At 47.3% G+C, this 19,152-nt stretch overlaps 1 protein-coding gene across 2 annotated transcripts in view; it reads right to left on the bottom strand.

Annotated features, from left to right (window-relative positions):
- tefa (TEF transcription factor, PAR bZIP family member a) overlaps positions 1-19,152 on the bottom strand; it is a 62,180-nt gene that overhangs the window by 21,554 nt on the left and 21,474 nt on the right. For both annotated transcript variants that reach the window (XR_013500404.1, XM_078237610.1), the window contains exons 2-4: positions 14,286-14,585; positions 11,649-11,872; positions 4,679-4,878 (exon numbers count right to left, since the gene is read on the bottom strand). Coding sequence is in view for 1 of the 2 variants with exons in the window: in XM_078237610.1 (XP_078093736.1) it covers positions 4,679-4,878; positions 11,649-11,872; positions 14,286-14,585 (724 nt within the window). In the remaining variant the exon portion in view is untranslated. The remainder of the gene's footprint in view (positions 1-4,678; positions 4,879-11,648; positions 11,873-14,285; positions 14,586-19,152) is intronic.

Raw genomic sequence — 19,152 nt, 5'->3', positions numbered from 1 at the left:
CAGGTGAACAAAGAGGAAAGCAAAACTTCTCCCCAGAAAAGAGGTGGCAAGGGATCAAACACTAGCAAAAGCAAATCCTTCTATTCCTTTACCCATCGGGTTTATCTAGCATCCTCTTAAAAGCCATCCATAGTATTCGCCCCAACTACTCCTTGTGGTAACAAATCCCACATTCCAACCACACTCTTCTCCCAAATTCCCAACTGGATTTATTAGTAACCATCTTATGTTTATGATCCTTGGATTGCTCTGCAAGTGGAAACATCTTCGCTACATCCACCCTGTCAAACCCCTTCATAATTTTAAAGCCCTCCATCAGCCTATTATTTTCCAGAGAAGATCTCCATGTGGGCAGCACGGTGGCTAGCACTGTTGCCTCACAGCGCCAGGGACCCGAGTTTGATTCCAGTCTTGGGTGACTGTGTGGAGTCTGCACATTCTCCCCGTGTCTGCATGGGTTTCCTCCAGGTGCTCCGGTTTACTCCCACTGTCCAAAGACGTAGGATGAGAGGAGACCTAATAGAGGTATATAAGATGTTGAGAGGCACAGATCGGGTGGACTCTCAGAGGCTTTTTCCCAGGGTGGAAATGGCTGCTACGAGAGGACACAGGTTTAAGGTGCTGGGGGGTAGGTAAAGGGGAAATGTTAGGAGGAAGTTTTTCACACAGAGGGTGGTGGGTGAGTGGAATCGGCTGCCGTCAGTGGTGGTGGAGGCAAACTCAATAGGGTCTTTTAAGAGATTCCTGGATGAGTACATGGGACTTAATAGGATGGAGAGTTATAGTTAGGCCTAGAAGGTAGGGATATGTTCAGCACAACTTGTGGGGCCGAAGGGCCTGTTTGTGCTGTAGTTTTTCTATGTTTCTATCTGCAGGTTCGGTGGATTGGCCATGTTAAATTGTCCCTTAGTGCCCCAAGATGTGCAGGTTAGGGGGATTAGCAGGGTAAATGCTTGGGTTACGGGGTGGGCCTGGGTAAGATGCTCTGTTGGAGAGTTTGTGCAGGCTCCATAGACCGAATGGCCTCCTTCTGCACTGTAGGGATTCTATGAACCCCAGCCTGTTCAGCCTTTCCTGGTAAGAATAACCTCTCACTTCTGCTATCATCCTTGTGAAGCTCTCTTGTACCTTTTTTCAGTGCCTCTAGGTGACTATAAATTTAAAGTTTATTTATTAGTGTCACTATTAGGCTTACATTAACACTGCAATGAGGATAATGTGAAAATCCCCTAGTCACCACACCCAGGCGCCTGTTCAGGTACACCGAGGGAGAATTTAGCACAGCCAATGCATCTAACCAGCATGTCTTTTGGAGGAAACTGGAGCACCTGGAGGAAACCCATACAGACACTGGGAGAACATCAGACTATGCACAGACAGTGACCCAAGCCAGGAATCAAACCCGGGTCCCTGGCGCTGCGAGGCAGCACTGCTAACCACTGTACCACCCGCATGTGGAGTCCGGAAGTGTATACAATGTTCTAAACTTGATCTAGCAAAGGTTCAGTACGAGTTTAACACAACTTCTCATTTGCCACATTTACTTAGGCAGTTTTCAACTATAATCTGAACAATGGGAACGCAATAACAAGGACAGAATAAAAATGGCAACTGTATTACATCGGTGTGCCCCGATCTATTTGTCCCTTGTCCACTGGCCCCGATTCACTGGGGTCATGATGCAGTGTGAGGTACACCCATAACAAATCATTTTTTTTAAAAAGGCCATTTGAAGAGGAACTCCATCCGGGTTACTGGGCAATGCAAGCACTGCTCTGATCTAAAAGCCAAGTTTAAAACCAATATCTCAAACAGAATTAGAATTGTACACCTCTGATTAATGCGCTAGCAATTTGTGGGCAATGTGCAGCAACATCCATTAGCTTGTCCAATAGCAATCTGTCAAAGCAAAAAAAGGTCACTTTCCTTTTAATGGTTAAGGGAGATCTCATTTTGTGCAAGGATCAGCGTTTTCTGTATTCCACAAGATCATAAAAGATTTACTAGGATGCTACTGGGACTTGATGGATTGAGTTATAAAGGAGAGGCTGGATAGACTGGGACTTTTTTCCTCTGGAGCGTAGAAGACTGAGGGGTGATCTTATAGAGGTCTGTAAAATAATGAGGGGCACAGATCAGCTAGATAGTCAATATCTTTTCCCAAAGGTAGGGGAGTCTAAAACTAGAGGGGCATAGGTTTAAGGTTGGGGGGGGGGGGGGGGGGGGGTGAAGAGAGAGAGAGAGAGAGAGAGAGAGAGAGGAGGAGGAGGAGGAGGAGGAGGAGGAGGAGGAGGAGGAGGAGAGAGAGAGAGGAGAGAGAGAGAGAGAGATATAAAAGGGTCCAGAGGGGCAATTCTTTCACACAGAGGGTGGCGAGTGCCTGGAACGAGTTGCCAGGGGAAGTGGTAGAGGCAGGTACAATTTTGTCTTTTAAGAAGTGTTGAGACAGTTACATGGGTAAGATGGGTATAGAGGGATATGGGCCAAACGCGGACAATTGGGCCTAGCTTAGTGGTTTAAAAAAAAAAGGGCAGCATGGACAAGTTGGGCCGAAAGGCCTGTTTCCATGCTGTGAACCTCTATGACTCTATAATCGTCAACTTTCTAAGGCTCCAAAGGGAAGAGGGGCAGGTGGGTGGGGAGAAGCAAATTGGATTCAAACCAGAGAGGAACAATCGTTAAAGTAATATGCCAAATAAAATGTGCCTTGAGCAGCGAATGTTGAAAATCCCAGTGGGTACCAGGATGGTTAAAAGCGGGTCCACACTGATAGCAGCTGGAAGCCCCACAGCCCAAGAGGTATGGAGGCAGAAAAGAAGTTTAGGAAACAAAGGAATCAGGACTGAAAGTGATACAACACATTTATATTAAAAACATTCTTAAAAGTAGAGTTTCTACTTGTTTATATCATTTGCCTCAATGGGTCTGTCTGTCCATTCCAGAGGGGAAGAAAGATCATCTTAGTTAAATCATTCTAAGTCTCGCACATCACTTGAAATAAAGGGGACGAGGTAAGGTCAGGGCCAGTGCCAGTCAGCAAGTTAAATTCCCACTTCAAATCTGCACCACCCCCTCACCCCGACCCCACCTCTAAACCAGCAAAGTTAAAAGGGTGCCTTACAACATGATGGCTTTAAAAGGGGAAAGTAAACCTGAAAAGATCTGCAATGAGCCTGTTGCTGCGCCTATTGATCCAACTCTCTGAATCTGCCCCAGGGTTTTCCAGGCACGCACACACACCCCCCCCCCCCCCCCCCCCCCAAAACCAGGCGTTTAGCTGGTGGGAATCGGAGGTCCATTAACAGTGCAAAGTACATTTTAAAACCATTAAGTGTCAGAGCGAGAAGACGGCATGTGCGACAGCGGAGGAATTCCCATTCCAGAGCTTAGTGTACTCATTTCGGAACTTCATTGATTCCATACATCCTTTGCACAGATTGGGGGAAAAGACAAACATGGAAAGGCAGAGGGGGGCAGGGAGGGGGGGGGGGGGAATAAATTGTCATCACTCTGGCCAGGATAATGTAAATAGATCACAATGAGCCGTTTTTTCACTGAGGGTGGTGAGTGTCTGGAACAAGCTGCCAGAGACAGTAGTAGAGGCGGGTACAATTGTCTTTTAAAAAGTGTTGAGACAGTTACATGGGTACGATGGGTATAGAGGGATATGGGCCAAACGCGGGCAATTGGAAATAGCTTCGTGGTAAAAACTGGGCGGCACAGACAAGTTGGGCCGAAGGGCCTGTTTCCATGCTGTAAACCTCCATGAGCCAAAGTCCATCAGTCACAAGATGGATTTCTGGATATCGGGTGGTGGGGTGGGGAGAGATAAGGCAGGAATGTGGCCGTGATCTTACAGGGTGGCAGAGCAAGCTCAAGAGAGAAAAAAAAGAGAGAAAATACTGGAGAATCTCAGCAGGTCTGACAGCACCTGTGGAGAGAGAATAGAGCCAACGTTTTGAGTCTGGATGACCCTCTGTCAGAGCCCGAGTTTCTCCAGCATTTTGTTTCAGATTCCAGCACCCGCAGTAATTTACCTTCATCTCAAGGAGCCGACTCCTACTTCTATTCTGATCCTATTCCCTCCTCTGAAAGGGCTCATTCCAGTTTCTTGTGTGTGGGACGTGGATATCGGAAAGGTTGCGGCCGAGCTCCTTCAACATGAACAATGTGTCTACTAGAAGCAGCTCAGAACGCCAACGGATTGGTTTCAGAGACTCCAGGAACTCCAGGCCCCATTTAACCTTATTCGTAGAACATTACAGCGCAGTACAGGCCCTTCGGCCCTCAATGTTGCGCCGACCTGGTGAAACCAATCTAAAACCCATCTAACCTTCACTATTCCTCCAAAGTTCAGACCTCAAACTCCAGACCTCAAACTCCCCGTCAAGTGCTTACTGTCTATCTGAACAACCAGACCCTGATATTCATCCAAAAGAGTAGGAAGATTTATTGCAATTTATTCATTCTAATATAAAGATGGGAGAACGAGAATAAATATACCTGACGGTTCAGTTTAAAAGCCATTTGACTTGTCTTTTGGGTGAGGGGGTGGGGTGACTAAGAGGAGTTAGCTGTGCTCTTTTGAAACAGCCCCTTTAGGGATAATTTTTCTTTTTTACACAATCACTGCCCTCGACCCCCTCCCTTGGACTCCCCAGAGCCGAAGGTCTCTTACAGGTGCCGGTATTTGGAGATGATGGTTTTGTACTGTGCCACCTCCTTGCGCAATTCAACCACCTCCAGCCTCAGGGCGGAGTTCTCCCTCTCCAGGAAGGCGGCTCGCACCGTGATCTGATTCTCCTTCAGTCTCCGGGCATCTCGAGAACGCTTCGCTGCCACGTTGTTCTTCTTACGCCGGGCCCAGTACCGATCGTCCTCAAGGAGAAAAAAAAATAAAACATATTCACGTTCCACGGGGTGACACGACACGCAGGCCGTTATTGCAAATGTAAAAGAAAAACACATTTCTCTCTCCCTTAAAAAGAAAAGTGCCGACTTCTTCAGTTCTGGTCGCCTCATTACAGGAAGGATGTGGAAATGATCGAAAGGGTGCAGAGGAGATTTACAAGGATGTTGCCTGGATTGAGTGGCATGCCTTAAGAGGATAGGCTGAGGGAGCTCGGTCTTTTCTCCTTGGAGAGACGTAGGATGAGATGAGACCTAATAGAGGTATATAAGATGTTGAGAGGCATAGATCGGGTGGACTCTCAGGCTTTTTCCCAGGGTGGAAATGGCTGCTACGAGAGGACACAGGTTTAAGGTGCTGGGGGGTAGGTACAGGGGAAATGTTAGGGGGAAGTTTTTCCACACAGAGGGTGGTGGGCGAGTGGAATCGGCTGCTGTCAGTGGTGGTGGAGGCAAACTCAATAGGGTCTTTTAAGAGACTCCTGGATGAGTACATGGGACTTAATAGGATGGAGGGTTATAGGTAGGCCTAAAAGGTAGGGATATGTTCGGCACAACTTGTGGGGCCGAAGGGCCTGTTTTGTGCTGTAGTTTTTCTATGTTTCTTCTGGTAACCTGCCAGTGTTTCACTAACATGTCCCTTCTTGTGCTAAATCCACAAAACCGTGCCAGCAGGTTTTTACACTATATATGAGTGAGGTTTCTCTCAGAAGGGACACTTAGTTCCTCCTCCTGGCTGGATCAAAAGAGGTATAAATAGACACAGACAGAAACTGCAGTTGTTCATAGAATCCCTACAGTACAAAGGAGACCATTTGGACCATCGAGTCTGCATCAACAGCAACCCCCCCACCCCAACCCAGGCCCATCAAGCCTGCACTGACAGCAATCTCCCTCCCCCACCCAGGCCCCGTCCCCATAACCCCATGTATTTACCTTGCTAATCTCCCTGACACTAAGGGGCAATTTAGCATGGCCAGCCCACCTAACCCACACATTTTTGGACTGCGGGAGGAAACCTGAGCACCCGGAAGAAACCCATGCAGACACAGGGAGAAGGTGCAAACTCCACGTAAAGTGACTTGAGGCCGTAATTGAACCCGAGTCCCTGGCGCTGTGAGGCAGCAGTGCTAACCACTGTGCCACCGTGCTGCCCTCTTCAGTTAGGAGGTAAATGAATAACACCATAAATACTAATCACGGTGGCACAGTGGTTAGCGCTGCTGCCTCACAGCGCCAGAGACCCGGGTTCAATTCCAGCCTTGGGTCACTGTCTGTGTGGAGTTTGCACGTTCTCCCCGTGCCTGCGTGGGTTTCCTCCGGGTGCTCTGGTTTCCTCCCACATGGCCAAAGATTTGCCAGTTAGGTTGATTGGCCATGCTAAATTGCCCCCTAGTGTCAGGGGGATTAGCAAGGTAAATACGTGGGGTTATGGAGATAGGGCCTGAATGGGATTAGAAATCATAGAAACCCTACAGTACAGAAAGAGGCCATTCGGCCCATCGAGTCTGCACCAACCACAATCCCACCCAGGCCCTACCCCCATATCCCTACATATTTTACCCGCTAATCCCTCTAATCTACGCATCTCAAGACACTAAGGGGCAATTTTAGCACGGCCAATCAACCTAACCAGCACATCTTTGGACTGTGGGAGGGAACCGGAGCACCCGGAGGAAACCCACGCAGACACGAGGAGAATGTGCAAACTCCACACAGACAGTGACCCAAGCCGGGAATCGAACCCAGGTCCCTGGAGCTGTGAAGCAGCAGTGCTAACCACTGTGCTACCGTGCCGATTGTTGTTGGTGCAGGCTCGATGGGCTGAATGGCCTCTTTCTGCACTGTATGGATTCTATGAAAGTGTGGGGAGGAAAGAAAATGCAAAAGGACGCCTCACACCACACGGGCATAATTTCTAGTGGGGACAGTAGAGTGGTGGTCCCTGGATAACAAACCAGGGACAAGATCCCTAGCTGATACTTCTTCTCCCTTTAGCAGCCTCAGGGCACAAGGAGAACGGTAGCTGCCCAGCTGCTTACCCAAGCGATACAAACATATTTATATAGTACTGTACTTGATCACATTGTCCCAAAGCTGCTCACAAATTAGTTATTAAGTGTGGGTTTAGCTCCTGGATTTGTCCACAAAACAACCTACACACAGCAAGATCTCACAAGCAGAACGAGATGAATGATAAATTAACCTGGTGTTGGCCGAGCACTGGAATAAATCCTTTTGATTAATGCCTTGGAATCCTCAAGGTGCATCTGAACAAGAGTCACACCTCAGCCTCGGACCCTGCAGCACTCCCTGTGTGAGGCAGTGGCCTAAATTGTGTGCTCAAGTTTCTGGAGTAGGGTTCACATGATCAATGCAAGGCTTTGGGGAAAGGCCAGGGAAGTGAGACTAATTGAATAGCTCTTTCAAAGAGCCAACACTGGCATGATGGGCCAAGCGGCCTCCTCTTGTGCTGTATGTAGAAACATAGAAACTAGAAGCAGGCCATTCGGCCCTTTGAGCCTGCTCCACCATTCATTATGATCATGGCTGATTATCAAATTCAATATCTTGATCTCCCCCCTTCCTCCCATATCCCTCGATCCCTTTAGCCCCAAGAGCTATATAAAGAACAAAGAAAATTACAGCACAGGAACAGGCCCTTCGGCCCTCCAAGCCTGCACCGACCATGCTGCCCGACTGAACTAAAACCCCCTACCCTTCCGGGGACCATATCCCTCTATTCCCATCCTATTCATGTATTTGTCCAGATGCCCCTTAAAACTATCGTATCTGCTTTCACTACCTCCCCCGGCAGCGAGTTCCAGGTACCCACTACCCTCTTTTTAAAAAAAACTTGCCTCGTACATCTCCTTTAAACCTTGCCCCTCGCACCTTAAACCTATGCCCCCTAGTAATTGACTCTTCCACCCTGGGAAAAAGCTTCTGACTATCCACTGTCCATGTCCCTCACAATCTTGTCGACGTCTATCAGGTCGCCCCTCAACCTCTGTCGTTCCAGTGAGAACAAGCCAAGTTTCTCCAACCTCTCCTCATACCTAATGCCCTCCATAAGAACATAAGAAATAGGAGCAGGAGTAGGCCATCTAGCCCCTCGAGCCTGCCCCGCCATTCAATAAGATCATAGCTGATCTGCCGTGGATCAGTACCACTTACCCGCCTGATCCCCATAACCCCTTAATTCCCTTACCGATCAGGAATCCATCCATCCGCGCTTTAAACATATTCAGCGAGGTAGCCTCCACCACCTCAGTGGGCAGAGAATTCCAGAGATTCACCACCCTCTGGGAGAAGAAGTTCCTCCTCAACTCTGTCTTAAACCGACCCCCCTTTATTTTGAGGCTGTGTCCTCTAGTTTTAACTTCCTTACTAAGTGGAAAGAATCTCTCCGCCTCCACCCTATCCAGCCCCCGCATTATCTTATAAGTCTCCATAAGATCCCCCCTCATCCTTCTAAACTCCAACGAGTACAAACCCAATCTCCTCAGCCTCTCCTCATAATCCAAACCCCTCATCTCCGGTATCAACCTGGTGAACCTTCTCTGCACTCCCTCCAATGCCAATACATCCTTCCTCATATAAGGGGACCAATAATGCACACAGTATTCCAGCTGCGGCCTCACCAATGCCCTGTACAGGTGCATCAAGACATCCCTGCTTTTATATTCTATCCCCCTCGCGATATAGGCCAACATCCCATTTGCCTTCTTGATCACCTGTTGTACCTGCAGACTGGGCTTTTGCGTCTCATGCACAAGGACCCCCAGGTCCCTTTGCACGGTAGCATGTTTTAATTTGTTTCCATTGAGATAGTAATCCCATTTGTTATTATTTCCTCCAAAGTGTATAACCTCGCATTTATCAACGTTATACTCCATTTGCCATATCCTCGCCCACTCACTCAGCCTGTCCAAATCTCTCTGCAGATCTTCTCCGTCCTCCACACGATTCACTTTTCCACTTATCTTTGTGTCGTCTGCAAACTTCGTTACCCTACACTCCGTCCCCTCCTCCAGATCATCTATATAAATGGTAAATAGTTGCGGCCCGAGTACCGATCCCTGCGGCACGCCACTAGTTACCTTCCTCCAACCGGAAAAACACCCATTTATTCCGACTCTTTGCTTCCTGTCGGATAGCCAGTCCCCAATCCACTTTAACACACTACCCCCAACTCCGTGTGCCCTAATCTTCTTCAGCAGCCTTTTATGGGGCACCTTATCAAACGCCTTTTGGAAATCCAAAAACACCGCATTCACCGGTTCTCCTCCATCAACCGCCCTAGTCACATCTTCATAAAAATCCAACATGTTCGTCAAGCACGACTTTCCCCTCATGAATCCATGCTGCGTCTGATTGATCGAACCATTTCTATCCAGATGCCCTGCTATCTCCTCTTTAATAATGGATTCCAGCATTTTCCCTACTAGACGTTAAGCTGACCGGCCTATAGTTACCCGCCTTTTGTCTCCTTCCTTTTTTAAACAGCGGCGTAACATTAGCCGTTTTCCAATCAACCGGCACTACCCCAGAATGCAACGAGTTTTGATAAATAATCACTAACGCATCCACTATTACCTCTGACATTTCTTTCAATACCCTGGGATGCATTCCATCCGGACCCGGGGACTTGTCCACCTTCAGTCCCATTAGTCTACCCAGCACTGCCTCTCTGGTAACATTAATTGTATTAAGTATTTCTCCTGCTGCCAACCCTCTATCGTTAATATTTGGCAAACTATTTGTGTCCTCCACCGTGAAGACCGACACAAAAAACTTATTTAAAGACTCAGCCATATCCTCATTTCCCACTATTAACTCCCCCCTCTCGTCCTCCAAGGGTCCAACATCCATACCAGGCAACATCCTGGTAAATCTTTTCTGTACCCTCTCCAAAGCCTCCACATCCTTCTGGTAGTGTGGTGACCAGAATTGAACACTATATTCCAAATGCGGCCTAACTAAGGTTCTGTAAAGCTGCAACATGACTTACCAATTTTTAAACTCAATGCCCTGGCTGATGAAGGCAAGCATGCCGTATGCCTTCTTGACTACCTTCTCCACCTGCATTGCCACTTTCAGTGACCTGTGTACCTGTACACCCAGATCCCTCTGCCTATCAATACTCTTAAGGGTTCTGCCATTTACTGTATATTTCCTATCTGTATTAGACCTCCCAAAATGCATTACCTCACATTTATCCGGATTAAACTCCATCTCTCCGACCAAGTCTCCAACCGATCTATATCCTGCTGTATCCTCTGATGATCCTCATCGCTATCCGCAAATCCACCAACCTTTGTGTTGTCCACAAACTTACTAATCAAACCAGTTACATTTTCCTCCAAATATAATATATATATATATATTACAAACAGCAAAGGTCCCAGCACTGATCCCTGAGGAACGCCACTTGTTACAGTCCTCCATTCAGAAACACACCCTTCCACTGTGACCCTCTCTGTCTTCTTTGACCGAGCCAGTTCTGTATCCAGCTGGCCAGCTCACCTCTGATCCCATGCGACTTTACCTTCTGTACCAGTCTGCCCTGAGGGACCTTGTCAAAGGCCTTACTGACGTCCATGTAGACAACATCCACTGCCCTACCCTCAATCATCTTTGTCAATTTCTTTAAAAACTCGATCAAGTTAATGAGACGTGACCTCTCCTTCACAAAACCCGGAAAACTCGATCAAGTTAGTGAGATATGACCTCCCCTTCACAAAACTATATCTAATTTCTCCTTGAAATCAGACAACGTTTTGGCCTCAACTACATTCAATGGTAGTGAATTCCACACATTCACCACCCTCTGGGTGAAGAAATTTCTCCTCACCTCAGTTCTAAAAGGTTTACCCCTTATCCTCAAACTATGACCCCTAGTTCTGGACCCCCCCCCCACCATTGGGAACATTCTTTCTGAATCTACCCTGTCTAACCCTGTTAGAATTTTATAAGTTTCTATGAGATCCCCTCTCACTCTTCTAAACTCCAATGAATATAATCCTAACCGACTTAGTCTCTCCTCATCTGACAGACCTGCCCTCCCAGGAATCAGCTTGGTAAACCTTCGCTGGACTCCCTCTATAGCAAGGACATCCTTCCTCAGATAAGGACACCAAAACTGCACACAATACTCCAGGTGTGGCCTCACCAATGCCCTGTACAATCTATCATCTCCTCCTCCTCCCCCCCATTATTCTAGAACTCAAGAATGAAAAGACTGTGCTGTCCATTTCAGAGAACGCCCTCTCAATTTTCTCCACTTCCTCTTCTGAAAACACTGCTTTGTAAATGCTTACAATGCTCCAGTAGCTCATCAGATGACATACATGCCATCAAGACATTTAGTATAGTATAGATGATCAAACTGTATTGGACGTACGCTGGGCCTGAGGCTGCCTGCAACCAATTCCCCCTTGTTGGTCTGGAGGTCAACAATAGCATCCATACATTCTCCCCAACTAAGATCAATTAACTCCACATACATGCAGTGATCAAACCTCGAGTCTGCTGGCCTTGGTAACCAACTGAACAAACCCCGTCACACAGCAGTGTGTTCCCCTCAGGACCAGAGTTTAAAAGCTTTAGGCTTCCAGAAATCGACGTGTGAAAGATGGAGGGGGGGGGGGGGTCTGGAGCAAGAACCGCCAAATGCAAGCCCCCGTAGAGTTTCATTTTACAGGCAGTGGGCAGCAGAGGGGTTGGTGGACATGTACCTTTTGCTCAGACGGAACGTAGACCTTTCTGGCTTTTTTAATCATGGGCTGCGGTTTGAGCTCTTCGTCACTAAACTTGTGCTTCCGAGGATTGAAGAGCTCTCCCCCGGGAACGCTGGACAGTGCCAGGTCCGTCGGGTCTGGTTCAAAGTTCACCAGAACATCAACCACATCCAGGTCAACAGAGTTTGGAGTAGCCCGTTCAGACTTCCTCCCATCTCCTCCTAGAATGAGAGAGGGGACAGGGACAGATCTGTTATAGAAAAATAAAACACCCTTTAAATCATAAAACAGGGGTGCGCACGGTGAGAAGATTATAACTTATTTTGTCCTCCCTCATTTTACACTAGAATAACCTAAACAAGCACCCAGTCAACAGTTTAGATCAGCAAAAGCAACTTATTACAAGATAAAAGCAACTTATTAACAACAAGATAAAAGCAAAATACTGTGGATGCTGGAATATGAAACAAGGAGGCAAATGCTGGAAAATCTCAGCAGATCCGATAGCATCTGTCGAGAGAGAACAGAGCCAACGTTTCGAGTCTGAATGAGTCTCCCATCACAGCCCTGGCAAAGTGTCATCTGATTCCAGACTCAAAATGTTGGCTCTATTCTCTCTCCACAGATGCTGACAGACCTGCTGAGATTTTCCAGCATTTTCGTTCTTGTTCCATCATGTTTATATTACAACAAGACCTATATCTGCTCATGCACATCACAAGGCTTAGCTGAAAAAACACACATAATTCAGTTAGTGATAACTGGCTCATTAAGTTTAAAATGGTTCTGTTCGTCAGGACTCTGTTCAGTTGATTCATATCAACACAGTTTTTGAGATTAGCCACAGCACTGATCCACTACGGTGAGGGAACCAAATCAGCCAGAGCTTCATTGAAGGACGTATTCTCTTGCTCAGACATTCAATCAGATCATGGCTGATCTCTCCCTGGTCTCAAATCCACCTCCCCACCTGTTCCTCATATCCCCTTATCCCTTTTTTATTAGAAATATATAAGATTTATAGTTTATGATTTTTGTCACGTCATTGTGGGGATAACACAAAGACAAAACGGGTTAGGGTCATTGCTGAAGGTGATGTTATCTGAACTCCATCATCTACAGTGAACATTGGGTGATGTTCCTCTCCACTCCCATCCCATCCCTTCCTGCCCCAGGAAGCTTCCTCAGACGTTGGCTGTCCCTCACCAAATAAACACACCCGATCCACGGGCTTGGGCAAATTTAGCCACAAGAGGGCAATGCCAGTTTAGCCTGACCCGCTTCTCTGCACCAGCACGATAGATTTCCCATCCATGGAGAGATTGCTAGTGGAGCAATGTGGAGGGTAAACCTCAAAACGGCTAGGGACAAGGCTAAGATGAGGCAAACATGTTACACGTTCAATCGTCACATCCTATAAGAGCGATATTTTCTTCCTATTGGCCCGGTTTTAATCCAAACCCAAGCCTGGCGGCATGGTGGCACAGTCGTTAGCACTGCAGCCTCTCGGCACCAGGGACCCAGGTTCGATTCCGGCCTCGCATCACTGTCTGTGAGGAGTTTGCACATTCTCCCCGTGTCTGTGTGGGTTTCTTCCGGGTGCTCCAGTTTCCTCCCACACTCCAAAGATAAGTTAAGTTCATTTATTAGTCACAAATAGGCTTACATTAACACTGCAATGAAGTTACTGTGAAAATCCCCTCGTTGCCACACTCCGGCACCTATTCGGGTACACCGAGGAAGAATTTAGCATAGCCGATTCACTTAATCTGCACATCTTTGGACTGTGGGAAGAAACTGGAGCACCCGGAGGAAACCCACGCAGACAGGGGGAGAACGTGCAAACTCTGCATAGACTGTGACCCAAGTCGGGAATCGAGCCCAGGTCCCTGGCGCTGAGAGGCGGCAGTGCTAACCACTGTGCCACCCTGCCGCCCTACGTAGGTTGATGACCCTTACCCACAGATGTGTAGGTTAGGTAGATTGGCTGTACTAAATTGTCCCTTAATGTCAGGGGGATGAGCAGGGTAAATATATGGGGTTACAGCAACACAGTGTGGGTGGAATTGTCGTCGGTGTAGGCTCCTGCTCTGCCCAAGACCGCAAGGAACTACAAAAGATCATGAATGTAGCCCAGTCCATCACTTAAACCAGCCTCCCATCCACTGACTGTCTACACTTCCCGCTGCATCGGCAAAGCAGCCAGCATAATTAACGATCCCTCGCACCCTGGACATTCTCTCTCCCGCCTTCTTCTGTTGGGAAAAAGATAAAAAGTCTGAGGTCACGTACCAACCAACTCAAGGACAGCTTCTTCCCCACTGCCATCAGACTTTTGAATGGACCGACCTCACATCAAGTTGATCTTTCTCTACACCCTAGCTATGACTGTAACACTACATTCTGCACTCTCTCCTTTCCTTCTCCCCTATGTACTCTATGAACGGTATGCTTTCTCTGCATAGCGTGCAAGAAACAATACTTTTCACCGTGTGTTAATACATGGGACAATAATAAATCAAATCAATGGGCCGACTGGCCTCCTCCTGCACCGTGGGGATTCTATGCTTCTATCACCGAGATCAAGCTATGAAAAAGGATTAGATTAAAAGGACTTCTTCAGTCAGAACCCACCATCACTATCCGCTTCAGAATACGTCACGCTTCTGGAAACAGGAGATGACAGTGTAGGAGACAAGGCCTTCTCTTCCAGCTCCACCACTGGCAAGAGGCTATCCTGCAGCTCAAACTGGTTCGGGCCGTCCGGAATGCCGTTTTCCAACAGGAATTCATCTAGATCCATGTACTCGAGGTGGAAGGTCTCGCCATCATAGGGAATAGTCTTATCCCAGATGGTTGGCATGAGGGAGGCAGATGCTGCTGTGTTGCTGCTGGCTGCTTCATCCACATTCTTCTCCTTGTCCTCGTCCGTTCCTGCAGAATAAAATTTAAAACAGGTTTTCTTTTCAGCTTGTTACCCGACGCACGGCGGTTCATTCTTGCGAAAAACAAAAGTAACAATTTTTCTGCTGTCAGTAGAAAGCTTTTAGTTGAAGTAATTAACAGTTGTGACCACTTTGGTCTCTATTTGAGAAACACCAAGTGCCCTGTAGCACCTCGCCCAGTAACAAGTCTTGACGGTGTCTACAGGCTATTCGACCACATGAAGCATCACAAGCACATCCAACCCTGTCCTCATGCTGTCTGAGATGCGTGTACACAATTCCAACTCTGATACCTCCCCAATCTCGGTTTAACTGCTCCCATTCTTTAACAACATTTTAGTCCAGCTACTGTAGCATTCCCGAAATGCTGCCCTGGCTAAAATCGCCTCAGTGTAAATCCGAGTTCTTAACGGGCTGGACAGGCTAGATGTTGGGAGGATGTTTCTCCAGGATGGGTGAAATCTCAAACTCAACCTCAGAATTAAAAGGGGCTGGCCATTTAGGAGCAAGAAATTTCCTCAGCCAGGGTTCAAAACCTTTGAAATTCTCAATCCCATGGCGCTGTGGATGCCAAGTCATCGTTTATATTCAAGTCAGAGGCCGGCTGATGTTGGGATACTAAGGGAATTAAGGGATACGAGGATAGGATGGGAAACTCAGCCCCGGGTAGGTCAGTCACCGTCTTACTAATTGGCAGAGTAGTCTTGAAGGGCGGAATGGTCCACTCCCATCTCCTATGTGTTAATTAACTAATTATAGACATAAAAAAGGGGTGGCACGGTGGTTAGCATTGTTGCCTCACAGCACCAGGAACCTGGGTTCGATTCCCGGCTTGGGTCAATGTGCAGACTCTGTACAGACATTCTCCCCGTGTCTGCGTGGATTTCCTCCGGGTGCTCCGGTTTCCTCCCACAGTCTGGAAGACATGCTGGTTAGGGTGCATTGGCCATGCTAAATTCTCCCTCAGTGTACCTGAATAGGCACCGGAGTGTGGCGACTGGGGGATTTTCACAGTGACTTCATTGCAGTGTTAATGTAAGCCTACTTGTGACACTAATAAAGAAATAAACTTTAAAAAAAAGCTCTGTGGGTATGGTAGAGATTGCGATCTGGAGTACTTCAGTTTTGTGGTAGAGAAACATTGCAACAAAGGCCAACACCGTTTCTTTGACTAAAAGGATGGAACAAACGTAAGAATTTAAAAAGACAGAAAAAAATTGGTGAGGGGGAAACATAATCCAAATTAAAAACAAACTGTCGCTGTAATGTTGTTCTCTGTAACTGTCCCTTTCCATTCAGCCAAATACCTCAAGAGTACAACCAGATGTAGAGGGTTTAGAAAGGAAAGATCCGAATTTGTCAAAGTACATAGCAGTTTAACGTTCAGCATTTTCCTTTCCACTCCCAATCGCAAGCCCTGAGAGGAGGGATACTGTTCCCACAGCTAATATTTTCCTGAAATACTGTGTGGAACTGGCCATTCTGCCTGTAGATCTAAACAACGAGGAGTAGCAAGCGAAAACCAAAAACAGGAAATGCTGGAAAATCTCAGCAGATCTGGCACCCAGACTCGAAACACTGGCTCTATTCTCTCTCCACAGATGCTGTCAGACCTCTGAGATTTTCCAGTATTTTCTGTTTTTATTTCAGATTCCAGCATCTGCAAGCTATTTGACAATGAAAGTCATCAACTAAAAAGCAAACGTCGCTGAATAAGTGGTCAGGAGCACGAACCACAGTGGATTCCACACTTACCCACTGTCCAGATAGGAATAGAACAAGGTGTCAGTAACTCAGGAATGTTCCCAGGGCATCACAATACAACAGAACAACCATATTAGCGCGCGCACGCACGCACACACACACACAAAAATCTTGATTTAGGTGTTTATAATGAGCGTAGTATGGACCTGCCGTGAGGAAGATTAGCTCATGAGACCCACCCAGTATGAAGTTATGAAACGTGGCTGTTCAGGATTGACTCATCCCTCACTCGCCAGAGTTCCCCTCTCTCTGCCTCTGGCAGGGAAGAGCACAAATTCTTCCAAACGTGGTTAGGTGCTACTCCAATGGCCAATCGTCCCAACGCACACATCTATGGAATGTGGGAGGAAACTGGAGGGAACCCACGCAAACATGGGGAGAACATGCAGACTCCATACAGACAGAGGCCTGAGGTCAGAATTGAACCCGGGTCCCTGGCACTGAGACTCTGCCACCATGCCGCCCAAATGGACTGGATTTAAAATACATTGGGGAATTTTGTGGCACATTTAACATTTCAAGATCCCTTAGTGCACACATTGAACAGTACCGGCATTGCCCAGGAGCACAGAGACAGTACAACAACTACATTCATTTATATAGCGCCTGTAAAGTAAGAAAACATCCCAAGATGCTTCACAAAAACCTTATTAATTTGATACTACGCTCACATAAGATGTTGTTAGGCCAGGTGACCAGAAAGCTTGGTCAAAGAGGCAAGTTTTAAGGAGCATCTTGAGGAGGAAAGAGACAGGCAGGTGGAGGGGTTTAGGGAGGAGATTCCAGAGTCTAGCCACATTGGCCAATGGAATTCAGAGGGGTGCAATATCCTAATCCTGTCAGACTAAACCAGAGAAGAAGAAATCTTTCAACGTCATCCTTGCAATGATTAAACATTGGGGCAGCACGGTGGCATAGTGGTTAACACTGTTGCCTCACGGTGCCAGGGACCCGGGTTCGATTCCCGGCTTGGGTCACTGTCTGTGCGGAGTCTGCACATTTTCCCAGTATCTGTGTGGGTTTCCTCTGGGGGCTCCGGTTTCCTCCCACATTCTGAAAGACGTGCTGGTTAGGTGCATTGACCTGAACAGGCACCAGAATGTGGCGACTTGGGGGATTTCACAGTAACTTCATTGCAGTGTTAATGTAAGCCTTACTTGTCACTAATAAATAAACTAAAGTTACTATTCTCCTCTCCTTTCCAAATTTTTCATTCTGCCCACGTAGGACTAGATAGCGAAACTTAGCAAGCTATTTGGCAATAGAGGTGATCAGCTAAGACAAGAGTCACTGAAAAGGGAGCAGGAGCACACGCACACGCCATTCTTTGCCCATCCTTAATTGCCTTTGAACTGAGTGGCGTTTTAGAGTCAACCACAGTGCTGTGGCTCTGGAGTCACGTGTAGGCCAGACTGGGTAAGGATGGCAGATTTCCTTCCCGAAGCAGCATTAGTGAACCAGATTGGCAATGGTTTCATGGTCATCATTCGACCTTGAATTTTAAATTTTTATTTAATTCAAATTTCACCATCTGCCATGGTGGGATTTGAACCTGGGTTCCCAGCATTGCCTGGAGTCTTTGGATTGCTAGCCCAGTGACAACACCACTATGCCACCACCTCCTCCCTGTCACTTGGTCCATGTGGTCGCAGTGACTGGCTTCAATCACCTGAGGGAACTGTCCGCAGCTTTCATTCCCTTCTCTATCCTGGGTTGATTTTTGCCTCTCCCAGGAGATGACATGGCTGTGGGGTGGGGTGCGAAAGCCTCAGTGACGATGCTCCAACCACCTTGCGGCGAGATAAACCAGCTGCTATGCCGCTAGCTGCCAATTCAGTACATTCCTGCAAGGATCTGCTGCCTCTCGCCCAATCAGGAATGTTCACAGAATTGTTATCGCACAGGAGGCCATTCAGCCCATTGTGTCTGCACCTGCTCTCTGAATAAGCAATGTACCTAACACCATTCCCCCACCTTCACCCCATAATGCTGCACATTCTCCTCTTTCAGATAATCCAGTTCCCACTTCAATGCGGGCAGGACATTCCAAACCTTAACCACTCGCTGCGTGAAAATGTTCTCCTTGGGCTGCCATTGCTACTTTCCCCAATTATCTTAAATCTGTGCCCCTCTTAGATCCTTCCACCAGTGGGAATAACATCTCCCTCTCTACTCTTTCCAGACCCCTCATAACTTGTTATCCATCCTCTTTCAAATCTCCTTCCAACCATCTATCTCTTGTATAAGGAAAACCGTCCCAACTTCTCCAATCTATCTACATTACTGAAAAAAAAAGTGTTGAGGTGTGTCCAGCTCGAAATAAGTAAATTTCAAGTTTATTTATTAGTGTCACAAGGCACATTAACACTGCAATGAAGTTACTGTGAAAATCCCCTCGTCGCCACACTCCAGCAAGGGAGAATTTAGCATGGCCAATGCACCTAACCTGCACATCTTTGGACTATGGGAGGAAACCACACACAGACACGTGTAAACTCCACATAGACAGTGATCCAAGCCAGGAATCGAACCCGGGTCCCTGGTGCTGTGAGGCAGCAGTGCTAACCATTGTGCCAGCATGCTTAATGTCTGAGTGAAGACCAAGAACTGATTGAGCTCACCCAGGTTATGCATTTCCCCCACTGTGCACGAGGCGCTGAATCTGCGGGTGGGGGACACAGACTTCCAGATAGCCCTGTCTCAGGAACAGGCTTGATCAGAGACGTCTGAAATACAAACCCGAGATTCTTGCAGGTAGTTTATTTTTTTTCCTCTACTTGCCCTTGTAGCTT

Source organism: Mustelus asterias, chromosome 21 (assembly GCF_964213995.1).
Source record: "Mustelus asterias chromosome 21, sMusAst1.hap1.1, whole genome shotgun sequence".
In the NCBI taxonomy this organism is placed as follows: domain Eukaryota; kingdom Metazoa; phylum Chordata; class Chondrichthyes; order Carcharhiniformes; family Triakidae; genus Mustelus; species Mustelus asterias.
Note: the sequence above shows the minus strand (reverse complement) of the source record. Positions and strands in the feature narration are given on the sequence as shown.